Source organism: Semicossyphus pulcher, unplaced genomic scaffold (genome assembly GCF_022749685.1).
Source record: "Semicossyphus pulcher isolate SPU_LCO1_2020_fin unplaced genomic scaffold, fSemPul1.0.p SCAF_4, whole genome shotgun sequence".
NCBI classification, from domain to species: domain Eukaryota; kingdom Metazoa; phylum Chordata; class Actinopteri; order Labriformes; family Labridae; genus Semicossyphus; species Semicossyphus pulcher.
The window spans coordinates 12,099,956-12,114,319 of NW_027211715.1; the positions used below are offsets into that span (position 1 = coordinate 12,099,956).

The window sequence follows — 14,364 nt, forward strand, 5'->3', positions numbered from 1 at the left end:
ACAGAAAACATCACATGCGCAACACGACCAGAAGAAGTCAACAGCCCAAAGACTTAATTGTTTTTTTGTTATACGTTTACAATTAAAAACAAATACTGCAAATTTCAGTAGAACCCTTTCAAATTGGTCAAGAGATTTTGACAGATTATATTTAACAGTCCTGAAAATATCAGGTATTTTAACTGTATCGTTAAAATAATTATTTTAATGATTTATATATTAATTACAATGATATAATAATAATAAATGTCGTTCAATAATAGCGCTTGTAAAGCACGAGGGCGACTTAATTTAACCCTTAACATAAATTTACACAATGTTTGATTAAACATGCCATGACATTTTTACGCTCAAATACCTTTACATTGACAATATTTGTTTAAATTATGTTCCAAAACCAAGTATCCAATATTTTAAGGAGCCTACCCTAAATACACAAGGCAGTATTGCGAAGCTTAGAGCTGTATGACTTCATCTCCTTAGCTTATGCCTCGACTGTCAAATGGACTTAATACAGCTACAACCTGCATGCACTTTGTACAGACATTTCTACTTATGCTATGACCACCCTTCAGTTGAAACCTAAGCTGCTAAACAACAGTGTTAAGTTGAGTGAGTAATGTATCCAAAAATAAGTCAGTCTGTTAAACAGTCATGTGGATTAGATTTATTTACGCTTCAGTATTTTTTGTGTAATGCAAAGTACAAAAAAAATTACATTTGTTGACTTAACACTTTTTTTTTTAAAAATGTAAAATATGAGAGATACTATTTCGAGTCAAACACCTCTCAACCAAATGAATGAAAAAAATGGACATTTCAGTCAACCTTAAAAATAATTTGCATTCGTATTTTCAGTTCCGCTTTGCCAAATGACATTTGTTAATGTGACAGGAAAAAAATTGTTAAATGAAGAGAAATTCAAAATGATTACAAATGTCTAACTATTTTCCCTTTAACAGATATCACATTAAAAAATGAAACAGAGAAGGTCATTTGAGTACATGAGGAAAACGTTAAAAAAAAAAAAAAGAACCACGTTTAATAATTTTTTTCTTTTCAACCAACATTTGCCCTTACAACAACCAACTGGGAAATGTTACTTGATAAAGACGTTGAGTGTATTTTAAAAATATATTTTGATTTGTTCCACTGAAATTTTTGGACATAAGTGCAAAAAAAATTATGATTCTTGAAAAGCCTGTTTAAAGTGAGAGGACCACATGGCTTGATTCAGGCTGTTATCTTATTATTTCACAAAAAAAAAAAATCACACAAAGTTTTCAACATTACTTTTGATGTATAGCATTAAACTTTTTTTGCAAACAGCCCGGATTGAATGTCCAAATACAGCAATAAAATGCAATCTTAGCAGCCTTCAACGTGCTTAAATGAGAAACCTAAAACTGATAACGATTGCATCCGTCTCCTTTGGTATTTTTGTGCACTAGGATTTACACACAATCACACACACTCAAAAATACAAATAAAAACACTTCATTTGTTTCACACTTGCCCATATTAAGTCAGACAGTCACAGCCAGTCTGATCTCTGGCTCATGTTAGTTTCATGCCACAAGTTGGCACAGGGCTCAAAGAGGAAAATTAAAATTAAAGAGGCAGATAGAAACTACAGACAAGAGTACACATCAATACACCAATGGTACCTTCTTCACATCTCCTCCTCTCAACCCGTATTGCATGATAGGCAGAATCAGGTCAACCAGACATGAAATTGGGATTCCGCAGTAGCAGATCTCGACAAAAGTCTGTATCATTGAAGCTGAGAAAAGGAGATGAGTAGAAACCACTTGAAGCACTGATACACAGGCCAACTGATCCCTCGCCATTCCTACAGCAGGAACAGGTCAATAGGACCACAAAATCTAATTTACTTTAATAGTAATTGTCGTTTACTACAGCTCGAAAATCTACCTTATAATAGCAAAAACCTCCTCCCTCTTCAGGCTATCATGAGGCTGTTACGTTTTTTTTTAACACAGGCTCTTCTGAAAACAGAGGAAGACAAACCAACTAAGACAAAAACAATAAAGAGACCAGCAAAAAGGAATGTCAAGTATCAAGAGTCTTGGTTTCAGAGACTGTAGAACCCATTAGGGTATTATGGTGACAGCTGCGTGATAACTGAAGTTAACCAGAGGTGAAGAGAGGAAAGACTGACAGAAAGACAAACAGGAAAAGAAAATAGGAGTGTCACGGGCTTTGGCAGCAAGGGAGTTTGCCCTTCTGCCCGTCTGAGGTTGGAGGGAGGCTTATGTCCACTACATTGTTTCCTGGAGACTCATCGTGTGCAGATCTATCCGATATTTGCTTCTGAGATACAATACGGTAGATTTCTATGAGAGAAAACAGAGAGCGTTCAGAACATTTTTGGGTTTACAAGGAGATTCACAGTAAGCTACATGTTTAATAGTTTATCACTTTCACTACCTGTAAGAATGTTCTTAAAGGCTTCTTCTACATTAGTGGAGTCCAAGGCTGAGGTTTCAATAAATGAGAGAGTGTTCTTCTCTAAGTTTGAGAAAAAAAGGAGACAAAGAAGGTTTTACAAACAAAAGCAACTTAAAAGGACACAGGACAGGTTGGGTGATAACCTGTATGTATATTCAAATAAATGGTTACGGTATAACTGGAGATTTGTAAAAAGAAAAAAAGAAAAGAATGAATTTGACTTAAGTTACATGGATATATTTGAAATAGCATGCTGTGTAACACAACACATAATTTACCTGAAAAGGCTCGAGCTTCATCAGTGGGCACTGCCCTGAGGTGGCGGAGGTCACTCTTGTTTCCCACCAGCATGATGACGATGTTGTTGTCAGCGTGGTCCCTGAGCTCCTTCAGCCAGCGTTCAACGTTCTCATATGTCAGGTGCTTGGCAATGTCGTAGACTAGGAGAGCCCCAACTGCCCCTCGGTAATACCTGGTGACAGCAAAGCAGAGAAAGTGATGAACCAAGAATTATTGCATGTGCAATTTTCTAAACATAGAAACACAACCTAGCTGTTTACATCTATGGTGAAATGTCAAAACATGATTGATAGGACACTTAGTTAGAAGGTATTTCTAGATGATCCATTACAAGTACACTATGTAATATTTATTAAATGTAGACATTACATAAAAAAACAGAAAAAAAAGGCGTATTCATTGATGTGAAACTCAACATCCTAAGTGCCTCCACTGCATATTATCTGTTGAATTACTCAGCTATGAAATACTTGTTAATACTTTAGACAATATTAAAAACAAACTGACGCGGAGGTGATAGCTCTGTAGCGTTCCTGTCCAGCTGTGTCCCATATTTGAGCCTTTATCGTTTTGCCATCCACCTGGATGCTGCGGGTGGCGAACTCCACCCCAATGGTGCTCTTGCTCTCCAGGTTGAATTCATTTCGTGTGAAACGGGACAGCAGGTTACTCTTCCCAACTCCAGAGTCACCGATTAGTACAACTGTAACAAAAACATTGACATTTAAACACTTTCCAAGTCATGGACATTTCAAAGCATTCTAGCAGTAGTTTGGTGTGACAACATTTCACTTTACCTCAAACTGCCTCATCCTACAGTGTTTTCCTACTTGAGAGTAACACAAAATGTACTAAACAAACTATATTGTACAATACACTTTAGTCAGGTTATAATTCCGTCATGGCAGTGTCAGTAATAGTGAAAGTGCTGACTTCTATTGCTGCTTTTCTTCATTTCTACAACCAAAATAGACATTAAAACTGCAGTCTGAAGAAGAAAATTGTTAGTCTGTTATAACAACTGTAAAAGATACAGGGTCTATCTATTTATTTATCTATAAAATGTGTATTGAAAGTTAAAGGTAAAACAAAGCAAGTCTATCGTTAAATCTTATGTTGTTAAATTGTGTCTTAGGGCAGAGGAAAACTGATAGTGTGTAACATTGAAACATCATGAGACAGAGAATATGTCCATAAGTTAGCTCAGTAGCATTAGCCTTAGATTACTTGTTAAGTGAACAAACCTTAAAATAACGTAAAACTGATGACTTGCAACAGAAGACTGCTGTTCAATAGTTTAAGCTACTAACGTTAGGGTTATCTCGGGCTATTGTGTTTAGAAGGCCAAGTAGCTACCATATTGGCTTAATTATTTAACCAGCCACTTATTACCCGATGTTAGCCAGCCATATCGCTTGCGTTTGCTAAATGCTATCACTGGACACGGGGATTGGCTTGCTGGTTTAAGGTATACACTACTGATGTCCAAGTGCTGTAGCATTATACACTGCTAGATAAACGTATAATAGTGATTAACGTTACAGGGGTTGCTCGACAGTCAACAGCTGCCATGTTATCGCCTGCCACTTAGCCACTAGTTGAGCTAACTTTAGCATTAACGCTGGCTTAGTTCACTTCCTCGGCTCGTTCTGCTGTCATCCAATTTTAACAATGGGCGACACAAACTTGCTATAATTCACCTACATATAATAATAAATTACCTTTGAACAAGTAGTCATATTCATCATCTCGGGTTCCCATCTCAGAAGACTAGTTTTAGTACTTTTGAAGAACTTTACTCCACACAAACAACAACAACCCTTCCCACCGGCAGCTAGTAGGCACCGCCTTCAAGGAAGAGAACAAGCACGTGAGTTAAGGAACGTTACTTTCAACCAATTGAAACTGTTATCGTGTTGACTGATACAAAGATTATCCAATCATCTCCTTCCTCTGATGCTGCCGCCCAATCATCATGTACAAAGGAGAACACGGCTGGGAATTACACCCTTTGTTCTCCAAACTTCGACGCCCTTGAGTCTTCCTGTTGGTTAAGCAACATCATGTATTAAGTTACAAGGAGATTGAGAAAACCAACAACAGCATATTAAAAGTGTATATTATTTAAATTTTTTCCCAAGAGTTTATATACATTCTCCATCCCATAAAAAAACATGTTGTGATTTGGAAAATCAGACAATTTACAGCCAAACAAACAACATAACAAACAAGCCCCGTACTTGGATATATACTATGGATTAATTGCTCCCAAATATGTAATAACCCAAATTTAAGTAAAGAAGATTATTGACCTAAGTAGTTATTTATTTGCCATCTATTGTATTCACTATGATTGTCCTTAAATGATTTCGAATAATATTTGTGATCTCTTGACCTTACATGTAAAACCATCATCAGGCCAAAATGTCTTAAAAGCCGATTGCCATGTTCACCAACATCTCACAATACAGAGTAGGAACTGAATCTGCTCTGCTTAAAGACATAAATCCTTCAGAATTAAAAAGAATTTTTAAAAAACCAAAAAAACCAAAAACATGTTGCCTTCAAGATCTGTTTGTTATTACTGAATACAAGCAAGATAAAAGGCAAGATAAAATCAAATAAAGCATTGTGTTGACAAATGACACAATCTATGTTATATGCCATGGTTTGGTAATGAGGGTACATTTTCTATTGTATTTTTTATTTTTTTGTAAAGATTACATTTTTGGCTTTTGCCTTTATTTATAGGACAGCTAAAGATAGACAGGAAATGGGAGTAGAGAGTGGAGAATGACATGCACCAAATGATCAGCAGACTGGGAATCGAGCCTGCGATCAGTACGATGAGGACTGCAGCCTCTGTACATGGGGTGCCTGCTCTACCAACTGAGCTAAACCAGCGCCTCTTCTATTCTATTTCAAAACAAATCTAGCTTGAATCACATACTGCAAATTGGGAAAAAATAAAGCTAACATTTATGTTATTTGGTCTCTTGGATACAGTTAAACTAAAGCCTCCAACACACTTTTTATTTGTACTGTTAGTTTTATTAAATGTCAATCAATAAACGTGATAACAAAATTACTTGTATGACCCTTATTACTTGGCTCTGTTCAATTTCAGATTAGATGATTTCAACAAGGAATCAGTAAAATAAATATTATATGACATCACTTCAAAGGACAACAATTCATAGAACTGCTTTATTTTGTATTCATTCTGATTGAGTCCAAACACACACACATACAGCCATCTATTTATCCTCACGTATAAATAGATGAATATACACAGATATACATAAATACACATTTCTGATATGCATATTCATTTTGAAATCATGCTATGTCTCTGTAAAGGACTCTCCCTATTGGATGAGGGCACACAGCGATTTGAAAACACATACACAACACAGCTGGAACAGTTGGAAGAATCCCCATTAATTTGCATGTACAGTAAAACCAACAAATCTTTGAATTTTTGATATCTTACAAAGTAACAGCTGTGGTTTATAGACCATAAATATACAGCAGCTGCATCTCAATAAACACACTGAAGAATATGGTACAGTAAATTATGTTGATTGCAATCGTTTCTTGCCCAGCAGCAAAAATAAAACCAAATAAAAATAATATTCTCCGATTCAAATGGAAAATATATTTGTATATCTTTATATATGTATTTATAATTTTATGTACACATTCTTAGGAGCACAACTATGAGAAAGAAAAATAAATACAACAGCACAAGTGAAAAAAATATAAACAATAGTCTACATGAAAAATTTCTCAATAAGGCAATAAAATTGAACTTAAAAGCTAGACTGTACAAAATATTGCTGCTATGTTCTCCATCTGATGAACAACAGCAAACTGATAACAACTGGCCACTGCACATCATGATAATGAACTGATTTCTATTTTATCATGTCTGACATTGATATGTCCTCCCTTAAATACAAACACACATAGAAACGTACCAACCAACGGAAGGAACTGTTTCCGAAGATAGATTAAAAAACATTTTGTTAAACTTGAACTTAAGTTTTACTTGAGAGTCCTAAGATGTCAGCCACAGAGAGACTACAGTAAACACTACAATGACTGTGATTGACTTCACCAACACACACACACACACTTGATAATCGTAACATAAATGCTGTCTAAAGACCAGCCTGTGTGAGCAGAAATGAAGATGACGTGATGTATGTTTATTTGGCCTCTATCACTAGTTCATCTTCAGGTCCTCTTGATAAGTGCAAACGACATTCAACCGATTCACAAACTGCTGTGTCTCACCAAGTCAACACTGCAACGTACTGTGTTCATTCAAATATACAGATAACAGGTACAATATTGACTGCAAATTCTACAACTGATGCTCTACATCCACAAACATTTGAAATGTCCAGTCAATAGGGGGGAGCGGGGGGGCGCAGATATAACAATTATAACTAATGTGCTGATTATTTTTCCAGCTAAACAAAAAAGAAAATATGAAATACTTTTGTAACAAATGATCATGTGAATCTGTCTTCACAGGAAGACATCATGAGGATTTCAATATTTCCATAATGGCTGACAATGTCTGCAGCCTTAGTGTTACAACAGATGCCTTCCTTTTTTGAGGGCCAAAGACACCAGCTTCATCCATCTCCGTAAGCCATGTCGTGAGAAAGTCAGAACACTGAATTGATACAACAAGCACGTGATGTAAAAAAACAAACTGGAAAACTACTAAAAAGCTGCAGTGATAGAATTATCAAAACAAATATTAAAGTTCTTTGGATGCAAAATAAAAACACTGAAGCATTTCAGAGTGACAGATGTACCACTGACAATGAAGATTAGAAAAAACACAAAGACAAAATAAATAAAAGTTCACAGTAGTAAAACAGCTGAAGAAAAGTAAAAAATTATGCCAAAAAACATTTGATATAAATAATAAATAACTATGCTATGAACGAAAGGTATTTCAGATCACTGTTTATATTCAAATCTGTTGTATTCCTCCGTCTATGAACTAACAGCATATTCACTTCTCTGAAACGTGCTGATGACAGACGTCTAGTTCAGTTTCGTTTGGCCAAAAGATGGTTATTATTGTAACTCTGGTTCAATGAATGCAGGCACAGCCCTAAAACAACACAGGCTTGCACACTTACTCTTACATGCAAATTTCAGTGAGCTGCTCTGCAGGAGCGAGTGTTCAAAGCTGCAGAGTGTGTTAGTGGGCTGTGCCTGTATAAACTCAGATGCTACTCAATGCCTATGAAAGTATTCACCCCTATGGGAGGTTATGTTTCATTGTCTTCTAACTTTGAATCAAAGGGGATTTAACAGAGTTCTTTTGAACATTATTAACAGAATAAGACTCAGAACCATTGAATACTTGGTGACTTTTCTTTTTTCGACACAGACCTTACTTCTCAACTCGTCTGTCACTCATTTGCAGAGTTGCGAGGGCAGTTCCTCTTTATGGAGGAAGTTTTGACACAATACCGACAAAACAGATATTCGACCTTCCTCTTACGGGTGTATTAATAATTAAACCTTATATTGCACACATGGGAACTTCATTATGTAACTTTAACTGGTTGCACACATTTAACGTATCCTGTTAAATGAGCTGAATGAAACAAATACTTTTTTTGTTTTAAGTTTGTATTTAATTCATTTTATGTTAATTGGTATGGAAACAGCCACATTAGATCTACTTTGACTTCAGTTTATTCCAAGGAGGTGAATACTTTTCATAGGGATCATAACTTACTGTGTATGTCTATGTATGTCAAAAAAACAAGACTACATCCCTATATCTACTACTGTATGTCACGCATACACATTGTTATTAAACTAATATAATTTTCATTTGTCAAGGGTGAAAGGCAGGGATGGTTGGAAATCAGTGATGTCATCACTGTCAGGTTTTTTTCCCTCTCTGGTAGACAAGTCTCTTTTTCCCTCATTGTGATAAGTTTCTGTATCATGTTTAAAATCCTGGTTCAGACAGAGATCCTGCTGCTACCGCTGAGCTCTGGACTTCAGACCGACGAGTCCTCTCCTCTGAGACGTTCGCTAGTCTCTGCCAGAGAGCAGGGTTTACTGTTGGAGACAGACAAACAGACAGCAGAGAGAAAGCATTAGAGGATGTACACAGCAAATACATTTATATGTCCTCAGCTTGTTTAATGTGTGACTTCTCATGCATTTCTTGATAGTGATACAGTGAGTCAGCTAATCAAAGTGTCTTAATAAAAAGAAGGGGAAACAGGAAGCCAGCAGAAATATCATAAACACAACAGACACCCCAGAGTGAGTATAATGTATTAATGAATAATAAATCAAGTAAAAATAGGATAAGGTTTTGACATGGCCTTGTCTGATTTAATCAGAATGAGAGTCTGCTAAAATCTAATCGTCCATTTAACAAGTATCTGCTGTGCATGTATCAGCTATTAAATACTGGCTTCTCATGTATATAGGCTCACCTGCATGTGTGTTGAAAAAATACATCATGTATATTTTGTGTCTGTGCGTCTGCTATGTAGCATTATTTTAGGAAGATGAAAGAAGGCCAACAACTAGTTCCTTTTAACATGATCAAATGATAAGGCATTAGGTTTATATGGAAGAGGGATTAAGTCAACTAAGTTTTAGAATTTAGAATTTTAAGTGTTTTTTTGATATCTTTGTCACACATATAAACCCAAACTGTATTGTCTATCAAATGACGTCATCATTGCCAGAATGCGGGGACAAAATTGGTACATCTCTACTGTAAAGATGTGCCTGAGAAGATGAAAAATAAAAGAAGTAAATGGTTGATGACAGCTTATAAAAACATGGCATACAGTAGAGTATTGGGAAACGCTGCTAAACTAATCAGAGTCCATGGTTGTATAACTTCAATTGTCTCATTTGAGACGAGGACATTTTATATATAAATGTTACAATTGAAAATAAACTCTTAACGCACCTGAAAATTAATAAATTATTGCACTGAAAAACTCACACACATTGCCTACCATTCAATAAACTTACGTCCATGTTCTGTAACATGCGACTCCTTTCTGAGTTTAATTATCTTTGCTGTGAACATCTAGCAGCTTGAGAGTCTGGTGATGCATCAGTGTAATGGCTTCACACAGGCCGATGCAGTAATGCGGTGTTGTAAATACTGAGCGGCTTGTTGTTGCAGGGACACAGGATGGCTGGTCGTGGACTGAATGGTCACACAAGCTGCAAGTGACCATTTCCACCCATTTAATAATGAGGAATGAATGCTGTAATGTAGGGGAGGGTTTCTGGATGCTCAGCAAGCATTCTCCTGGAGTGATCATGGAGGCTCTGAATCTCAGTAGCTTGTTCTCAAACATTTAAAGCTGGAGCTGATCCTTTCCACCGAATAAAGAGAACCAGATACAACTGATCTAATCCTTGTTTTAGGAATTTTCCTGCACTTAATATTTTAGTCCGATGCTTCTCACTTACTGTCTCTCCTTCCCAATCCCCATCTGGCAGGGCCTTTGACTCTGAGCCATAGTGTAGCGGAGAGTACACCCAGGTCCTGTCCTCTGGAGGCTGTTTTTACACACCCACCACAGCAGAGGGGGACAGAGGAAAGGCCAGAGGCACAGAAACAAGCAGCAGGGGCAGGCAGGAGAACGACACAGGAGATCACAGGAGAAGAAAAGACAAGACAGGAAATGAAAATTAGGGATGCATATAGGAGGAAATGTTGCTGAGAGACATCGGAAAGTGTGATTCTGACATATCAAATAAGTGTAAAAATGTTAAAAGTGTTGAAAAGGATGTGTTAATCCTTTTGCCGGTTAGAAGACTTGAACACAGAGATGAAAATTTTGGCAAATAACAGGTTGTTTCAACAGAAAGAGGTGCTGTTAAGCATGTTAATATTATGATGGTCGTATGTCTTAGTCTTTTGTCCCATTTGGACTAGCTCCTGGTATGTAAAGCGAGGTGTACAGAGCGAGGGATGAGTTGCTGCATCAGCCAAACAAGGAGGATGAGGAGCGGGAAGGGGGAGGTGGGAGGGGGAAGATAGCCAGGATAGCCAGGATGCCAGGGCAGTCCGCACAGAGAGCATCCTCAGTCAAAGCAAAAACAGAAAAAGGGGATGTTTTTTTTCAACAAGCAAAGGAGATTGTTGCATTTTGTCTGTAAAAGCTTTGGTAGGTTGCGTGTTTCTAAAGGTACCGGCCCTTTAAGAGAGGGAAGCAGCTGCAGCACTGTATTTTGGCTGTGGTGACGGAGATGTAGGTTGTTGACACACTCTCACACATACACACACATCTCAGCATGTTGGAGCTAACATGGTATCCTCACAGTTTGAAGGGGGGATGAGGCAGCCTGTCAGTGAGCGAGGAAACAAATGGAGATTTAAAAGTAGATGACAGGCAGACTGTCTAATACCCAGTCTATTGTTCACCCTTCTCCAACACTTCATTGTCTTAACTATGGGGACAGAAGGTACTATTTTCACAACACAGAACAACAGCAGTAAGTCATACAAATCATGACAAGCTGCAAGAACACCTTGTGTTCATCAAATGTTTTGTTAAACCAACAGCGATCTACTCAGGATGGATCTAGCCTAGTACCAGGACAGCGACCACTCATAGGACTAATCTAACTCACTTCGCACTTACTAGCCAACTGGACTTGCAATTCCTCCTCTCTGGAAAAGGAGAGACCACCCAGGTCCTCCCATCAGGAAACTGATAACCACAGGGGTGTATGGCACAGAGACAAACAAAAAGAGATATGACAGGTAGAGAGTGACAGAGGAGAGAGGAGAGGAAAAGTAACATGATGAAAAAAGAAGCATGCTGAGGTGAAAATGGAAAAGATTATTCTGTGCGATACCAAGCAGAGCAGAGATACACTGGATGGTGTCAGTGCTGACAAATAGATTCGCAAGTCTGGCAGCCATTCGGCTTTCACCCTCTCCCTCCACACAACACACACTACTATCTCACTTTCATTATTTGGAAAATCACAGGACTGATAAAAAGCGAGCACGGAAAAATAGAGACAGAACTGAGAGTGAGAATTGTAGAGGAAAGATTCAGGACTAGATAGATGAGGAGAAGGTGAACATTAGTGTAAAGAAGAAGTGAAGACGAGGGAGCAGGGAAAAGAAGAAAAAACAGTCAGATGAGGAGGAAGACCAGAGGTGAAGGAGAGCACAGCCTGAATCATGAAAAGTGAATGTGGGGACTGATGATAGTGGCTGAATTATTTAGTCACAAGCCACTCTTAGAAACATGTGAAGTGACCACACACGCACACACACACGCACACACACACCTGCCTCCCTCTTGTGTTGTGAGCAATCACTCCAATCTCACAGCTAAATGATGTGCTCTGTTGTCCCTGGGGAGCTACATGATCACAGATGCTGCCATCTCTTGTATCAAATTTCAGACATATTCCCCCTTCTTTACAAAGTGGATGCTACAGCAGCTTCCCTGTATACTAAACAGAGAGAGAATCATCATATATAAAAAGGTGATCTTATAGAAATCCAAGCTGATGAGCGAAACAAGGGCTGAAATATGATTTCTTTGATTACCTCGCTTATAGCCTTGGGAGATACTGTTACACTGAATATTAAACTGACTGCAGAGCACTCATCACTTTCTAAATGAAGCTCAGCTCTCTACTCACTGTGCGAGGAGGTGTAAAAAAGGAATAGGAACTTACTATCATTATTTCTGGGAATCCAAATACTATGATAGTAAGGGATCATTATATCCAGGTATTCAGCTCAATTTTCCATGAAACAGTAACGATAGAAGGAGACATGTTATTCCTGAATATACCTTAAGGGCAGTTCTCTTCATCTCTGGGACTGGAATATAGGTAATCTGCTAGTAAGGCAATGCATTCTGTTTCAGTAGATCAAGGAGAGACCGTTTCAGTAACACAGTGGTGGATGTGGTGCAGATATATGTAATTCATATGTATGTTAATGCAACCCCTTTGAGAAATACAATTTTAATTCTTGCATGAAATTTAGAAATATCTGTGCTGTTTGGTTCTCTATTTGTTCTTTAAAAACACTAACACTTTTCCTGGTGTGAACAAGCACCTGAAGTATTTATCGGCAAAGTAAAAACCTGGTTTATATCTGAGTGCAGAAACGATAATGATGACGATGATGAAGATAGCAGAAACAGACGGAGAGCACAAATGATGATGATCAGATTGTGAGGTAGATGACTGAGCTGTTGGATGGCCAAACTGAGTGAAGTGTTGGAGTTCCTGGCATTTTAAATGCATCTGTCCAGATTCCATATGGATGTAAAAAGAGCTTTTTCTACTTTTGTTGGTCTCAGTGTATCTACAGTTGATGAAGCAACTTCCTTTAATGTGGTCGCTCACAAAAAGCCACTTGTGACCGCACTGCCTGCAAATGTAGTTACACTTGAGGATCCCCTCGCCTCATGCAGCGCCACAGACCCCCCGCTGCCGTGCACCGAGGGCGCTTCTCCTCCTTTTGAAGCACGAACTGCACAGCTGCCAGAGCCGGTCAGATGAGAAGGCTGTTAAATAACTGAGGGAGCTCGTTGACTAACCTGTTGGCCATTAGGATCTCTCGTGCTGCACTGAGGGTGTTTGATTCCTGATAGGAGACACCCGGCAGGAGTGCAGCCAGGGGGGAACATTTCTATCTGTAACTGTGATCACTGGCTCCACTCTCCATCCTCCACCTGACGCTCATACTTTCATTTATAGGTGTGCTTTAGGGCACATTTAGACCTACCAACACAACACTGTCTGATGATAGCAAGTTGTTTTTGGTGTGACATCATAAAAAATGAGCTGGTGAGTGTGACTACGGCCTTGTTGATCATATAACAGGAACTGCAAACGGATGCTGACATGCTATTATCACTCTGCAAACATACCAAACCAGAGTGCACACTGCAATACACTCTGTTAAAAGACATTTTGAGAAATATTCATATTTGCTTTATTGAAGAATTAAATAATTTTCATGTCTATATGCTAAATATTAAGTAAGAGTCAGCAGGCAGTTAGCTTAACTTAGCATAAAGACTGGAAACATGGAGAAACAGCTAGCCTCGCTCTGTCTGAAAGTAAGAAAATCTCCAGCACCTCTTTGGTTCACCTGCTCAGTTGTTTCATTTTTTTCTGAACTATATCTTGGCCAAGCTGCGTTGACTTCCTGGAGTTGTGTCATCAATGTAAGTTTGCTGGGAAACATTAAAGACTCCAGGAAGTCAGTTTACCCGGTCAGTACCTGCTCTTATCCTTTAGGCTACGCTAAGTTAGCCGAAGGCTAGATTTCACATCATATTTTAGCATTCAGACATGAAAGTGATCTTAATCTTGTCATAAAATTCTTCAAAAAGAAAACATGCATATTTTTCCAAAATATTTTAGTATCATTTTTACTGAATGCACCACACACTGCAAGAAATAACTGCACACACTCTTGTTCCCATACCAGCCAGAGGAGTTACTCCCTTTCTGCAGTCCTAGCTCGCCTCTGTGGGAGAGCATCAAGATGCCGAGTCCTTGTCTGTATGTTCACAAGTA

General features: G+C 38.1%; 2 protein-coding genes across 4 annotated transcripts in view; both read right to left on the reverse strand.

Moving 5' to 3' along the window:
* Positions 1-661: 661 nt before the first annotated feature.
* On the reverse strand, positions 662-4,607 carry LOC138606878 (ras-related protein Rab-11B-like). The gene is made up of 5 exons (XM_069679358.1): positions 4,494-4,607; positions 3,280-3,475; positions 2,751-2,944; positions 2,452-2,532; positions 662-2,357 (listed from the first exon to the last, which is right to left on the reverse strand). The coding sequence occupies exons 1-5, from the start codon at positions 4,531-4,533 to the stop codon at positions 2,215-2,217; spliced, it is 654 nt and encodes a 217-aa protein (XP_069535459.1). The 5' UTR covers positions 4,534-4,607; the 3' UTR covers positions 662-2,214.
* Positions 4,608-5,960: 1,353 nt separating this feature from the next.
* The window catches only part of pip5k1ca (phosphatidylinositol-4-phosphate 5-kinase, type I, gamma a), a 45,468-nt gene continuing 37,064 nt past the window's right edge, over positions 5,961-14,364 (reverse strand). Inside the window, exons 17-18 of one of the 3 annotated variants that reach the window (XM_069679352.1) lie at positions 10,267-10,356; positions 5,961-8,877 (exon numbers count right to left, since the gene is read on the reverse strand). In XM_069679352.1, the coding sequence (XP_069535453.1) occupies positions 8,875-8,877; positions 10,267-10,356 (93 nt within the window). In that variant the 3' untranslated portion in view covers positions 5,961-8,874. Of the gene's footprint in view, positions 8,878-10,266; positions 10,357-14,191; positions 14,348-14,364 lie in introns of those variants that run through there. The other 2 variants (XM_069679354.1, XM_069679353.1) reach the window with 2 other exon arrangements.

Excerpts from the sequence above, each read along its gene's own strand:
- LOC138606878 (XM_069679358.1), bottom strand. The coding sequence starts at position 4,533 with ATGGGAACCCGAGATGATGAATATGACTACTTGTTCAAAG. Across the intron at positions 3,476-4,493 it reads ATATGACTACTTGTTCAAAG|TTGTACTAATCGGTGACTCT; the intron begins GTAATTTATTAT and ends TTTTTGTTACAG. Across the intron at positions 2,533-2,750 it reads TGAAGCTCGAGCCTTTTCAG|AGAAGAACACTCTCTCATTT; the intron begins GTAAATTATGTG and ends TCTCAAACTTAG.